The following is a 14,138-nucleotide window of genomic DNA, read 5'->3' on the forward strand; positions in this document are numbered from 1 at the left end:
GGTAGTACTGAGTCTTTGATGATACTTAGTTATCCAGTATCCTTTTCTTTCCTCCACTTGTTCAGTGTTTTTCTTTCACAAATAGCTCCTGCCTGTTCTACTGTAGGGTTATTCAACAAGCTTACTCTTCTATTTCTTGGGTGTAAGGGTTAAATCTGGATTGGCCAAGATAGGCCTGAAAGACTAGGAAATTCTCTCCCCAGATGTGGCAAAGGATATGAAGTCTCTTGAAAAATGTAAATAAATTTCAGATCAAAGTTGGTTTCACCTAACAAAGAATTGACATATGAGAGAGAGGTCACAAGGAGAGGAGTTTCCATATAAACATATTTAAGCAAAGGAGGATTTAAATGCAATTGCAGCCCTTCTGGAAATGTACCAAGAAGATAAATATCCTTCTAAAAGCAAATAAGGAAGGTTGTCTTACCTCTGAAAATGAAGAGGACACCAGAACCATTCTATTCTAAGGGAAGCCATCCTTCTTCAGATATGTGGAAGACAGCTGTGTTTTTTTGATTCCCGGGTTATTTGAATTGGCAACCAGACTAGCTCATCAAGTGAAGAGTTTGGAAAAGGAAATATTTTACCAGATTTCCTTACTTTGGAGACACCATCTGCAGCCCTGGAGAACAAGGTATGAAACAAGCTGGAGACAGAGCTGAGTGGACAGCAAATGCCCAAGTGATCTCTCCAAAATCTGAACTTGCTATTCCAAGGACAAGATTGCATTAAAAGTTCCTGAACCCACGTTTACCCAGCTTGTAGTTGAGAATTTCTAAGAGATCTGATGATTTTTGTGTGACAGGCCAAAATATATTCCTCTGTCATATGAAAGCGAGTCCTTCAATGAATGATACCTGGAGATACGTTGCGTCAGAGCAACTTCCTAGAGATGTATGGAAACCTATGGAATAGCTACCCTGTTTCCTGGACCTTTTTTCTTAATTTTTTTCTCCATTTTTGACCCTTTTCCTTTCTGTGCAGAGTTCTTGCTAAACTGTTTTTGTTTAATGCTCAAGATTTAGGCACTAATTGACCTAATTGTGAAAAGGTGCTTTTTAAAAAAATTCTACTTCCTCTGTTCTTTCTTTAGCTGAACTGATGTGCTTGGATTGCCTCACAAGAAAGCTTTTGAAGTAAGAAGGACTTCTCTAACTCAAAAGGGAAGTAGTGTTTCTTTCAGAGGAAAGAACCCAGACTGAGAGTAAGAGGAGATGAGGAGGACTGTTTTGCCGAAACGAAGTAACTTCAGTTCGTTTCTCAATGTACCATTTTAATTCAGCAAACATGAAGGGACTGCATTGGCCCATACTTGAAAACAAATTCTTAGGGAGACAAAAAGTAGCCTCTTGCTGCAGGTCTCAGTGTTTTTTTCTGGGTTTTGTTTTTTGTTTGTTTGTTGGGGTTTTTTTCCCCTATTTCAATAAATCTCACCTTGGGGAAGATGCTACAGACAGCTTGGGTCTACTTGGGAAAAACAAGAGTTCAATTATCTTACATTTCTGCTCTTCCCTCCCACCCCCACCCACCCCCCACCCCCCCACCCCCGAAAAATACCACTTTCTGTAGCCTAACAGCTAATCCTACTTATAAAACTAAGAAAATATTTTTTTTCCAAATTTTATTCCAAATTTCTCAAAAATATGATTCCACATTTTTAAGTTAAGGTTCAAAAATGGCATTAGGTAAATTAGAGAGGTTCAGAATATATTTTATAGTGAAGAAATAATTTCTTTAACATAAACAATTGACACCTCTTTAATTCAGTTTTATGCCTGTGATTTGTGTTTCATGTTTTGTTCTAGTGGACGGTTCATAATATCAGTTGAATGTTTGTGTTTCATGGAGGTACATGTGCACCCATAATGATGGAAATTTTGTTATACAGGACTATGAAGAAAATGCAAAAAAAAGAAATCAGCAAGAATTTCAATGAAGCTGTTATACTCTTATGGGAAATCTGAGCATATCTCCTTCACTGTCAGTTCCCATTTCTTATTTTGAAGAGTTGTTCTGTATTTGTAAAGTTTGAGTACACAATATAAATTTGTATGGGTCCTGACAGATGAGCTTGGTTTCTACCACCCAGCAGTACCAATGTACTAGCTGTTGCAAAAGTCCATTAAGCTCAGCAGCATGTATAATTTCTGCAACAAGGTCAAGTGAAATCTGTCTTATAACATAGCAGAATCCCGGCAACGCTGCTAATAGGCTACCACTAGTTGTCTCTTCTACCATCAGTGCATCAAGAAAGACTCTTATGTCCAATCCAAGACTCCAGTCTTCCGCTTTCTGTTGAGTACAAAAAACTCAAACTGTGTCAGATTCATGAGGCTAAAGAACACCAGAGAAAAAGGAGCTGAACTCTCAGTCCATATAGAGAAAGATGTAAGGGTAGCCCCTTGATTTTTTACTGTTTGTACCAAATGACTTAATCCAATATGTATAAACCAGACTCTAGGACTCCTCTTCACATGAGAGTATGTTCCTGCCTTGGCCGTAGAGGTAAAACTCCTCTCACTTTTGTGTGTGGTCTCTCACCCTCTGACCTCTTGACTCTTGCATTTCTGTCTGTGCAGTGGCCTGACATCAACGGGGAGGGTGAGAAGTAACTCCATTCTGGTTTTGTCCATACTTGATGGGAACTGGGGGAAGTGGGCTTATGTCCCTTAGGTGGGGAGAGACATGAGTGCGGGTTTCCCACTTCCTGGATATGTGCTCTAACAATTAAGCTATGCACTAGAGGCAGCACTCATCATAACCAACTGTTTTTCAAAGGGACTCCAACTCGGTACTATATATAGGTTTTAGGAGTGCTTTAAGCATACCGATTGGATTAGACCTGTTAGGGGATTTGGATGTGTGAATATTTAGTTTGTGAATCTCTTAATGGCCTTAGGTGAGGAGATAACCTGTCCTAACCAGGTTGCTTAGTTAAAATGAGGCATAAGCTTCTATAGGGAAGGTAATAGCTAAAATTTGGGTACTCAGGAAACTTTTTCTGGACAAAAATGTAGGTATTATGGGTATGGATGTACTTAATTAGGTAAATAAAGTTTTTTATTAATTGTTTTGTTAACAGAGTATCTAAATTCTGCCTAAATTAAAATTTAAGTCCATTCCTGAATCTGGAACTCACTGTGTTCTTTGTCTTCTGTACTTGTCTAAAAATATTGTTGTGTACTTGTTAAAGATTTTACGTTTATATACAGATTATTCAAAGAGTATTCAAACTAATGTAAAATAAATAAAAAGCCTACCTGTTAGGCTGGATCTCATTTCCAGGAGGGTTACTTGGTAACTGCAACATTTTCCACTGAGAATATGTTTGTTTTTACTTGTTACACATTTCTGTCTTGGCATGATAGAGTACCTTTTTTTCTAATTATCTAGATGTGAATTATGAAGTTAGGTATTATTTGAACATTGCGATTCATAGGAATCATTATGTAATGTATCTTGAAGACATGGAATGACAAATGCTATTTAAAGAATGTTGTCTGTATAACACTCCTGAGTTTCTCACCTTTTCCTTCTCTAATTTTCCAATGCAGATAACAATACCCAGACCTTCAGTGGCATCCACACAGTCTGCTTCAGAGAGCTTTCATTATGGCCACCAGCTAGAGAAAAGAGAGCAGGATGCTCAGTCTATAGAACACACCGTGGAACTTTCCTCTCCAAAGGGAAGTTTGCCAGGTTTGGGTGTGACAGAAGACACACTTCCAGCTAGTGCCAGCAGACCAGATTTGGTACTTAATATCAGCCAAGAGGTGCTTGACGGGGAAGGACTTGTCAAAGAATATGTCAACAACCTGGACTGTGGCCAAAAGGACCTACCTGAACAACGTAGTGGGATACAGGAAGAGAAAGAACTTGAAAATATTCCTGTAGAGGAGGCTGAGAAAGAAAGGCTTCCAGTGGTTTCTGAGGATGCCATTGAAATGCTAAGCAAAGAACAGAATTCTTTGCCAGGAAACTCAAAATCTGCAGAGGAAGAACCTCTAACGAATACTGACGCTGCTGAAGAATCAAAGCCAAGGCCCGTCTGTTTGGTGCCAAATCAAGATGAGGTTCTGAAGTCGATAGCACCTAAAACATCAGAATTTTCTCCCTCAAGACTTACCAACCCACATGCTAATAGACAGGCAAGCAAAATAGCACCAGTTCAGGAAAATGGTTTTCATTCTAATAAGGAAGAAGTCCATATCGAAGACTTGAAATGCCACCAAGTGGCTCTTACTACTTTTTTGCACCAGGAGGACAAAAAAGAGAAAAATGCTCCCAGAAATGGGGAGTTATTCCACTGCATTTCAGAAAATGAGAGTTCTCATCGATCTAAGAAGGACTTAGTTAAATCTCCTTTTGTATTCAGGCAGAGCCGAATCCCAGTTTTAGCACAAGAGATAGACTCAACATCAGAGTCCTCTTCTCCTGTTTCAGCAAAGGAAAAGCTTCTTCTAAAAAAGGCCCATCAGACAGACTTGGTCAGACTACTTATGGAAAAGAGACAGCTCAAATCTTTCCTTGGTGACCTCTCAAGTGCCTCTGATAAGTCACTGGAGGAAAAAATGGCTGCTGCTCCAGTACCATTTTCTGAGGATGATGTCTTATCCTCATTTTCTAGATTGACACTGGACTCTCATTTCAGCAAGCAGACAGAAGATAGCTCTTTATCTCCAAGTAGCCCTCAGTCCAGAAAAAGCAAGATTCCAAGGCCAGTGTCCTGGGCAACCACTGATCAAGTCACCAATTCAAGTTCAGCTCAGTTCTTTCCTCGGCCACCACCAGGAAAACCGCCTACTAGACCTGGGGTAGAAGCTAGGTAATGCAGAGAAAATAGAAATAGGTTTTCAGGTTGAAAATGGATTTGAGCTAGACTGCAGTTACTGTGCAGCATGTAATCCTGTAGAAGTTCCATCCTTTAATTTTTAAAAAATGCTGGTCTTAATTCTCTGAGTAATCTTACATTTTTGAACAAATGAGGAGAGGCTGTTACACAAGAATGAGCCTGCTTCACTGTTAAACCTTGTACATCAATAGATGTGTATTTTGAAACCTGTCAATCTATAACTAAATCTTTACACTTTTTTTTAAAGTGGGATCACTGTTCTGGAATTGTTGGTTATTCACAAACCCAGAGGAATCAATAGGATCTGTCCTATCCAGCCCTTTGAAAATTAAACACTTCTTATTGTAGACATTTTAAGTATTTGGGTTTGGAGATTCCAGACATCAGTATTGACTTAGCTATGCTCAAGTCATGGCTAAGTAAAAACAACTAATGAAAGGAGGGCAGAGTGAATTCTAGAAGCCACTTTTGCCAATTCTGTATACAGACAACCATGATCTAGTTTCTTCAGTGCCTACGTTACCAGGATAAGGAGAATTTTGATACAGTAATGTGAAATCCTCTGAAGGAAGTTGTGGTGTGCCTTGTCATTCCTTAAAATTATGTATAGGAGTGTATTGATGGTGTGCAGGAATGGATGTACCCCTCCGAAACAGAGGCAATAAGCACTGCTCTTCAGTGTGCTTCTTCCAGCACCACCAGCAAATTTCAGTTGTCCTGTAAACACTTAGGCTGTTTATGTGAGTGAGTTTATGCAAATATAAATACTGTGTTGATTTGAACAGCACAGAAGCCAAAGCCTAGATCCAAACACCTCTACCTTATAGGGAAGTTCCGCTCCAGATGTCTGGTCTGCAATATAAGCTCATCCCTAGTTTCTAGTGATACTGTGTTTCTTTCTATATGAACTTTAGTGAATAGATGGGAACAGAAATAATCTTTCTTCGTTTCTTCTTAAGGTTACGCAGGTACAGAGTCCTAGGGAGTAGCAGCTCGGACTCAGATCTTATCTCTCGTCTGGCTCAAATCCTACAGAATGGATCTCAAAGACCAAGGAGTTCTACCCAGTGTAAGAGTCCAGGATCTCCACATAGTCCAAAAACACCACCCAAAAGCCCTGTCATCCCCCGACGCAGTCCCAGTGCCTCCCCTAGGAGCTCTTCTTTACCCCGTACTGCCAGTTCTTCTCCGTCCCGGGCTGGGAGACCCCATCATGATCAGAGGAGTTCCTCCCCACATCTTGGGAGGAGTAAATCACCTCCTAGCCATTCAGGCTCCTCATCTTCTAGGAGATCCTGCCAACAAGAGCACTGCTGCAACAAACCAAGCAAGAATGGTCTGAAAGGATCTGGCAGTTCCTTCCACCATTCCCCAAACACTAAGACTCCCACAGGAAAGAGCAAATCAACCACTAAGCTTAGCAGATAGGAACTGGGCCTTGACAGGTATAAAGCCTCCTCCTAAATCTGATGCATGTTGTGTCTGTGTACTGTGTATTTAAAAAAATAATCAAAAAAAGTATATTAAAAAAAAAGGTGTTGAATCTGCGCTTTTTAAAGAAAGTAAGCATCATAAACTATTCATGAGAAACCATACTGTGTAAATAAGTGGCCAGGCATTGCCTAAGAGCAGGCAGCAAGCAGATCCACAAGAGGGAAAGTAGACGCCAGGATAAGAATGACTAGGTAGTCAAAGAGGTGCAATGCATTTAGAGTTAAAAATATCTCTAAGGTGAGTGTTTTAAAAGGGTATTTATTTCTATGTTTTTAGTTTACCTAGCTAGAAGATTTCACCTAATTATTTAAGGCCTTACATACTGAAGGAGTATGTAAGAAAACCTGAAATGGTTATTCCCAAAATGACGTCACCACTTGGGAGATAAGTACTGCTCAAGCATGTCTTTGCAGTTTTAAAAAAGCACACAATTTAGAAGATGATGGTATTTCTACCTTGTAAGCCTCTTCTATTTTGAGCTGCACACATCTCTGAGTCACTCAGTGCTCATCTTGTCCCATCTACCATGACACAGATTTTTTACCTAAGGAAGGTACCTTGCCCCTTCTTCACACTGATGACATTTTAAAAATTAATATTAACACTTACCGAGGTATTTTTATAGCTATATCCTTACTTGTTTAGTACTGATTAGGATCCAAGAAGCTAATTCTCAGTTCTATCTCATACACTTCTTTGAGAGTCATAGTAGGGGTTCTTCAAACTGTGTTTGGTAGAATTTGGAAAAGCATTCCTGTCTAGGAAACGAGAGAAAGGAGAAGATGTCTCCATTTCACTGAATGTTACAGATTTACAATAAATTGCAATGTAAGTTAGAAAACAAGTTAGAAAACAGAAGTACATTTTTTTCCCTTAACTGCAAAAAGAACCCTTGTTATCGCTAGCTTTTGTTTTTCCATTAGTTAGGGATCATTTAAATAGTTGATCTTACCATGCAGAGATGATTACCAACCAAGGTTTGCTTTTTTGGTCATTTGTTTTATAAAAACAGGAGAGAAGAAACAGAGATGAGGAGATTGTCTACTTCATGAACTTGGTAGGTTATAGGTGACAGAAATATACTTGACACCCGTACAGAATCTGGGTAAGAATATTAGTCATCAAAGCAAAATACGTAGAAAGCAATCTGAGGTACTTTTTTGTTGGATTCTTGTAATTCTTTTGCCCAAATTTTTTTTTGGTAGCCAAGCTTCATTGTCTGTGAGTAAAGTCCGTGGTGTCTAATTCCTCTAACTTTGTTTTGTAGTTACTTAATAGTCTCTTGTGCTCTACAGGATCTCTGTAGGGAACATAACGGTACAGCACCTTTTGGTATATTCAGAAGAGAATAGTGGGTCGGAATAGTAACACACAAGAACGCAAGCCTGAGAAAGATGCAGCCAGCTCTCCCTAATTATCCCTGTTGTGGGAACGCTGGATGTGTAGGAGACTTGTCAGTTACTGATCTGCTTGCTGTAGTCATATGCCTCTTCAGCCAGCATCTGTGCTTTTTTATTTAATCTCTGCCAAATGAATACCTTTGGATTAAAAAGGGAATATTTTGGCTCTGAGCTAACACATTCTAATGCTGCATTAAAGCTGCCCTGGAGCTGCACTGAATTTCACTTGCTTTGTCAGACTATGTTGATTTTTTTTTTTTTTTCTTACTATGAATATGTATATTGTTTCCCATACGTAATGTAGCACAGTGTGGAACCTTAATTTCATTCAGGTTTCAAGCACTACAGATGAATGCAATAGGTAGGGTATACCTGCTTTTTCTGAAGAAACTGTACCATTGGAAAGTCCTATTCCTTTGTATTATATTGTATAATAGGGGCTATACCAATAATTGCATGTCCTCATGGTAAATTATATAATATAAATATTTATATATATATATACATATATGTACATGCTTATATAAACTCATTCTTTCTCATTTTTCATTTGTAATTTATGGACCACAAATAATACAGTTCCCTTTCTGTTAGTTCCTGAATACTTTTGGCACTACATCTTCTATTTCCCCCCCAAAATTTCTGGAATGCACAAATTCTAATAGCCTTTATACCTTGATACAAGATTGAAGGACTGCTGATTTCTCAACCAGCCAATGTTTTGTCTTGCAGCTTGCTTTTTTCTTTATAATTTTGTGTGTCCATTTGCATAGGGAACAAGAACAGAGACTCAAAGGTATTATTACTTCTTATTACAAATAGGGCTTGTGGTTATTAATTTTTATTTCATAATGTGAATTCTTAATTGTTATGAATACTTGTCATATAGGAGCAGTGACAGTCAATGAATATCTAACAGATGATTGTGTCAACAACAAATTCCATCTTTTCCTTCCTGTTTTCCTCATGTTTCCCTACGGTACACCATAAAGAGAATTTGGTCCCATTGTGATATTTTTGCCCTGGGCACTGCTGGAATTATTTGCTAAGGTGGTGTGGCAGCCTGTGGTTATTTTTCCTCCCCTCCTCCTTATTTCTGAAAAGCATTTATTATGGTCTTGTAAGCTCATTCCTACATTAACTTGGTCAGTTTTAATAGGTACCAGCTTTATGCATCCTTGCCTGAATGCTGAAGTTGAGGTGTTTATATTTTCTCTCCAGTGTAGCAGGATCCAGAAACAGGTAATTGCTTTGCAGGTGAGAAAGAATATTACACCTAAGGATTTTTTATGCTGTCTTCAAAGTACAGACTTGTCCATTGTTACACATTACTATGTAAAATAAATCAATGCTGTAGAAATTCACTTGTACTTGAACTACTTGCCAATGTAAAAATAGTAAACTATGCCAAACGGAGAAAGAGATATCAGTCATGATTGATGACCCAGGCTTCTTTCAGTGCAGAAAAAGGTAAAAGGACTGTATATCCCCAGCTGCTTTTTACTGTGGATTCAACAGGATCTTGTGAGAAAATCATGAAGATCTGAACGGAGGAATGATTGTGAATAACTTATCTTGAATTACCCGCTCTTCTGGAGTTTTTTATTGCTTGATACCCTCCCTGCAAAAGTTTACGGAATTGCTTACTATAGTCTAATGTAGCAATCAATTAATGTAGTTAGGTAATGGTCAGCTGATCAACTCATGCATAAATATTAGCTTAATATTTCTAGAGGGCCTGTATAATCATCAAGAACTGAGTAAGCTTCAATATTTGAATATGCAACTGACTCTGCATAAAAACACCAACGTACATGTGTGTGGCCCTTGTGCAGAGTGAATGAATGGTTTACGGAGGGTTATCTGCAAAAAATTTTCAGGGACGGTGAAGATTTTTCTCCATTGTACAAACCGGTTACAGTTATTCTGCATAGCACACAGCAGCTTACCCAGGGATTTTAGCTGGGGAACAATGTAATTCAAGGAGCCGTTGCTTTGTCCTCTTCAAGCCTCCATTTCTTTGGAGGGCAGTGCAATGGAGCCATGACATGTAGCAGATGCAGATGCCGCACACGTGTTTCCTCTTTATGGTGTTTCCTGTGTTGTGGCCAGCACTCTGGAGCATTTTTTTAGAGAAATTGAGGCATGAGGCCTTTAAACTAAAATAGAACTTGAAAAGACTGAACATTTTACACAAACTTTTGTGCTGCAGTAGTGCATGGTATAATCTAAGTTGCAACCTCAAAAATCTATATTAATATTAATAAACCTCATTATTAATTACAAATGCCGATTACTAATTAAGTAAAATCGTGTTAAAAGTAATAGAAGGTGTAATACTGTAGAGCAACACTGGCAAGTTGTATGATGCTAGGCACCTGTCTACTGCTTAGGCAAGATCGGTAAGCATAGAAAATTCACTGCTCAAAGGCAGGAGCAATATGAGGTCTTAACTGCTAGTTATATACCATTATTCAGGAGGCAAACCCCTGGGGAGTGACTCGGGGCGTTCATTATAGGCACCAGCCACATCCTGTCTTGGGAAACCTGGACATATTCTTGCCTTGAAGTCTGCATGTTTGAGATCAAGCTTTCTCGCATACCTCACTAAACAGTCTTGATGTAAAGGGGAGGATCTGGTCCTATATATTTAAAAATAGCTTGAAATATTTTACATCTGAAAAAGACTTGCAAGAGCTCTATCATTTACAATTTGTAGTATTATGGTATTAACTATAGCTGGGAAAACACACAATTTTGATTTTATATATATATATATAGGCATTTGTACATAAGTGTATCTATATATACACTTATATAGATACTGTATATTATATAGAAACATGTATACATACATACATATGTGTGTATATACATATAGGTAGGAACAGTCTCAGCTATTGTATCCTGTTCACTGGAATTCATTTGCCAGAGTGAGCCAAGGCCTGTTTTGCTTTGATTTGCTCTGATCTCCTCTTCATCTACCATAATTTTGCTATGCCCTAATTCTGATTCTATGTCTTTTCCATATTACAAGGCCTGATCCTATAGTCCTACTTGGGCAAAACTCCCGTAAGTCCTTACTGCAGTAACTTTTAGGCAATGGTTGACTATAATGCTTCTAAAAAAATATTTTCTTTTCCCTTTGATGAGAATGTAGACAAAGCCAGACTTACAGTACAAACTCTTTCCTGTAAACAGAATTTTTCCATAATGAATTGAACAATTTTGTGGAAAACCAAGAGGCATAAATTCTGATAAGAAGTGATTATTCCAATTTCTTAAAAGTGTCTAATGGCAAACTAGGGATGTGTGCCTCCAATTTTTATATATATGTTTAATGAGAGAGGAATCTTCTGAAAAGGAATAGGAGAAAAAAAGAGAGCTCAAACTCAAATTGGTTTCTCATTATAGGCCTATAATATATTAATCTTAATTTTTTCATGCAGGACTGATCCTGTGAGGTGACGAGAGCCATGCCTGTCTTCTCAATTCCAGTGAGCAAGGGGCTGCTTAGGTGTCTTTCGTTAACACCGTGATTCCCTATGGCACGTTCTCTGTATCCTTTTCCACTGCAAGGAGTGGTCAGAGAACGGTCAGCTATATAAATAAAAGTCTTGACGATTATCCATGATTCCTTTCTTCATCTGGTAAAAGCTTTGGATGCTCGTTCCTATGTTTGAGACTTGTGGAACAGTGCAAAATATTTTTATTCTATTTTTTTTTTTTAGCTAACCTAGTAGGCAGTGAACTGAAGGGTTTTGTTTGCTGTTTTGCTTTTGGCTCAAATGTCATTGGTTGCAATTACTGCAATTTTCAGTAACTGGTAACGCTGGCAAAAGGAAGCGAGGTTCAGTGTTTTGACTACATGCAACACATAGGCATAGGTCATACATTTCTCAGCTAATACATGCAAATTGCATAAACACGCACCTCACACAAGAATACCTCAGCTCTCTGCGTGAAGCCAGTCTTCCCTACAGACAACATTTGTAAAAGAGAGATGATATAAAAGTCAGCCTGGATTGTGTAATAATTGTCTGGAATTATCTTAAGATACTGTCAAATGCCAAAAAGTTTTATCACTCATTTTCCTGTGGCTTAAATAATCAGGCTTTTAAATATTAACCTTTGAGGTGTTCGTTTTTTAAGGAAAAATGCATAGGAGTGTATTGTTTTGAAGTTTAATGTATTAACTTGGCGATTACTCCAGCCATCCAGGTTTGAACATGTAGGCTGATTTTACTCTCCATTGTTGGTAACACATTCTCTCTTAACAGTAATAGCGACAAACCCAGATGTTAGCACGTCATTGATGTATTTTGCTTCTGTTTCTCCTCTACACGAAGAGCTTGGACCCTTGGGAATTCTTGCTGTTCTTGTGCAGGTGAAACTTTAATTAAAATCAGTATAGGGTCTTGTTTTGTTGAGGTTTTTTACCCTGTTTAGGGACTAAAGGAATAAACTCACTCTATAAATATCATATTTGCAGTTGCTGTATTTTAAATTGGAAGATGCTTATTTTTTTTATTACTATTATGACATGACATGCCTTTTGATCTCTACTTTTCTGTAAGAATTACTGCTGAGAGACAGCTTTGGCCAGGAGTACAAACTGGTTTCTTCTAAAACAATACCACAAGTGGATTACTGGTATGATGCCCTGATCGTCCACAACTGTCTGTGGGAATTCAGCTGGAATTAATTTGAGTTACAGATGTTTTGTTTCCTTTTGAGATCACTTGATCTTTGACCTAACTTTTATATAAAGGAGCTGTAATAACAGCAGACCAGCTTGCTCCAAAAGATACAGTGTAATTAGTTCGGTCTGCCTGGCTTCAAATCCTTTTAAACCCGTATCTGCTGCCTGGCAGGCAAGGTCATAAAGGTTTGACACAAGGTGAGGTGGAATTTTGGGGGCTATTTCACATCTTTTTCCTCTGACTGGAGATCTGGATTGGTTGCCTAGCAGCCTTCTCTGCATCCTCTTTTCTTTCCTTGGCTAGAAAGCAAGATTTGAAATTCTTCCCCAGCTTCTAACTTTCTTTCTATAGACTCAGCCCAGAGGTGAGTTGCAGTGCTTGTGGTAAGAGATGTCAATTTTCAAATGCTTTCCTATGAATATCCAAACTAGTAAATTAAGGAAATCACCAGCAATGCCTTCAGACAAGTACTGACTTTTTGTAGCTGCCAGCCAATGGCTGCTAATCTAAAATCTCTGGGCAATACCACAAAGAATGAAATCTGTGTATTAATTAAAAATACAATGTTGTCACCCCATGAGAAATTAAGTACTCAATAGTAAAATCTGCAGCATAATTAAATTAAGTGGAATGCAGTTCCAAGATTGTTTGTTACCATTAAGGAAGACAAACGTTGAGTCCTTCAAATTCTCTTGCTCAGTAATTGCAGTTCTCTTCCACTCCTTGGAAATCTTCTAAGCCATTCTTTTCCTTTTAAGTTTGCTCAGGCACCCAAGAACATAAAGAGTTAATGCCCTTGTAATGGTCATTTGTACATAAAGTTGTAATTATTTATTTTCTCATTTGTACCATATCAAGGCTTTGTACAATGTTTTAAGTTTTGTTTTCAAATTATTTTGTATTTTATTTTTATAAACTGGTTCTAAATAAAATACTCATTCAGCATGCAAAACTTCAGTTCTTGATTGTGTTTGTATAATGATGTAATTATTTATAAAGCTTCAGCTGAATTTTTTTCAGTATTTTTTTATTGTTGTAACCCTGTACTTTAAATGGAGAAAGTGCTTTGACAGTGATTTTTTTTTTTTTCTGTTACAAGAAAGGAAAAAGCAAGTGTCTGTTGGTACTACTGTAATATGAGTCAGATGTTCATATTGCAAGTCAGAATGATTGGATCAATGGAAGTTTTACTGATTTAGTAGGTTCATGTGTCGTATATTAATAAGAATAGAAGAACTCAACCAGCCTCCTCAGAAACCTCCCTTTCTATTTGCTCTTGCTCTTATCCATGCTGTCCGTATTCAGCCAAACAATAAATGATTGCCACAGCCAGATCAGATCAATTTTAGTAACAATATGGTGGATTCCAGCCTTGTCATTCTGAAAAGCCAGCTGCTGCTTCTTTTTTTTTTTTTTTTTTTTTTTCCCTTAAAAATTATATTTTCTTATTTAGTCAGAGGCCACTGTACTTGATTTCTTTGGAGGCGATCAGCTGTCTGGATGTAGTGACTGAGCTTTTACAGCCTCTTGAGGAGACCTGTCATCTTCTGTACAATACACTGAAGTGGCAGATAGCAGAGAAATAAATAAACGGAAGTTGTTACTGAATCTGAGCAGTTTATGCTATGTGGAAATGCAGTGTTAAGCTACCCCAAGATCCTTTCATTTCTCTTTCTAGTAAAACTAGCT

General features: G+C 38.0%; 1 protein-coding gene across 10 annotated transcripts in view; it reads left to right on the forward strand.

The window, feature by feature from the left end:
• TTBK2 (tau tubulin kinase 2) overlaps window positions 1-13,401 on the forward strand; it is a 106,355-nt gene extending 92,954 nt beyond the window's left edge. For 7 of the 10 annotated variants that reach the window (XM_030034746.2, XM_030034815.2, XM_030034806.2 and 4 more), the window contains 2 exons: window positions 3,555-4,825; window positions 5,812-13,401. In XM_030034746.2, the coding sequence (XP_029890606.1) occupies window positions 3,555-4,825; window positions 5,812-6,280 (1,740 nt within the window). In that variant the 3' untranslated portion in view covers window positions 6,281-13,401. The remainder of the gene's footprint in view (window positions 1-3,554; window positions 4,826-5,811) is intronic. The other 3 variants (XR_003926272.2, XM_030034784.2, XM_030034797.2) reach the window with 3 other exon arrangements.
• The last annotated feature ends 737 nt before the right edge of the window (window positions 13,402-14,138 follow it).

Source organism: Aquila chrysaetos, chromosome 2, assembly GCF_900496995.4.
Source record: "Aquila chrysaetos chrysaetos chromosome 2, bAquChr1.4, whole genome shotgun sequence".
NCBI lineage: Eukaryota > Metazoa > Chordata > Aves > Accipitriformes > Accipitridae > Aquila > Aquila chrysaetos.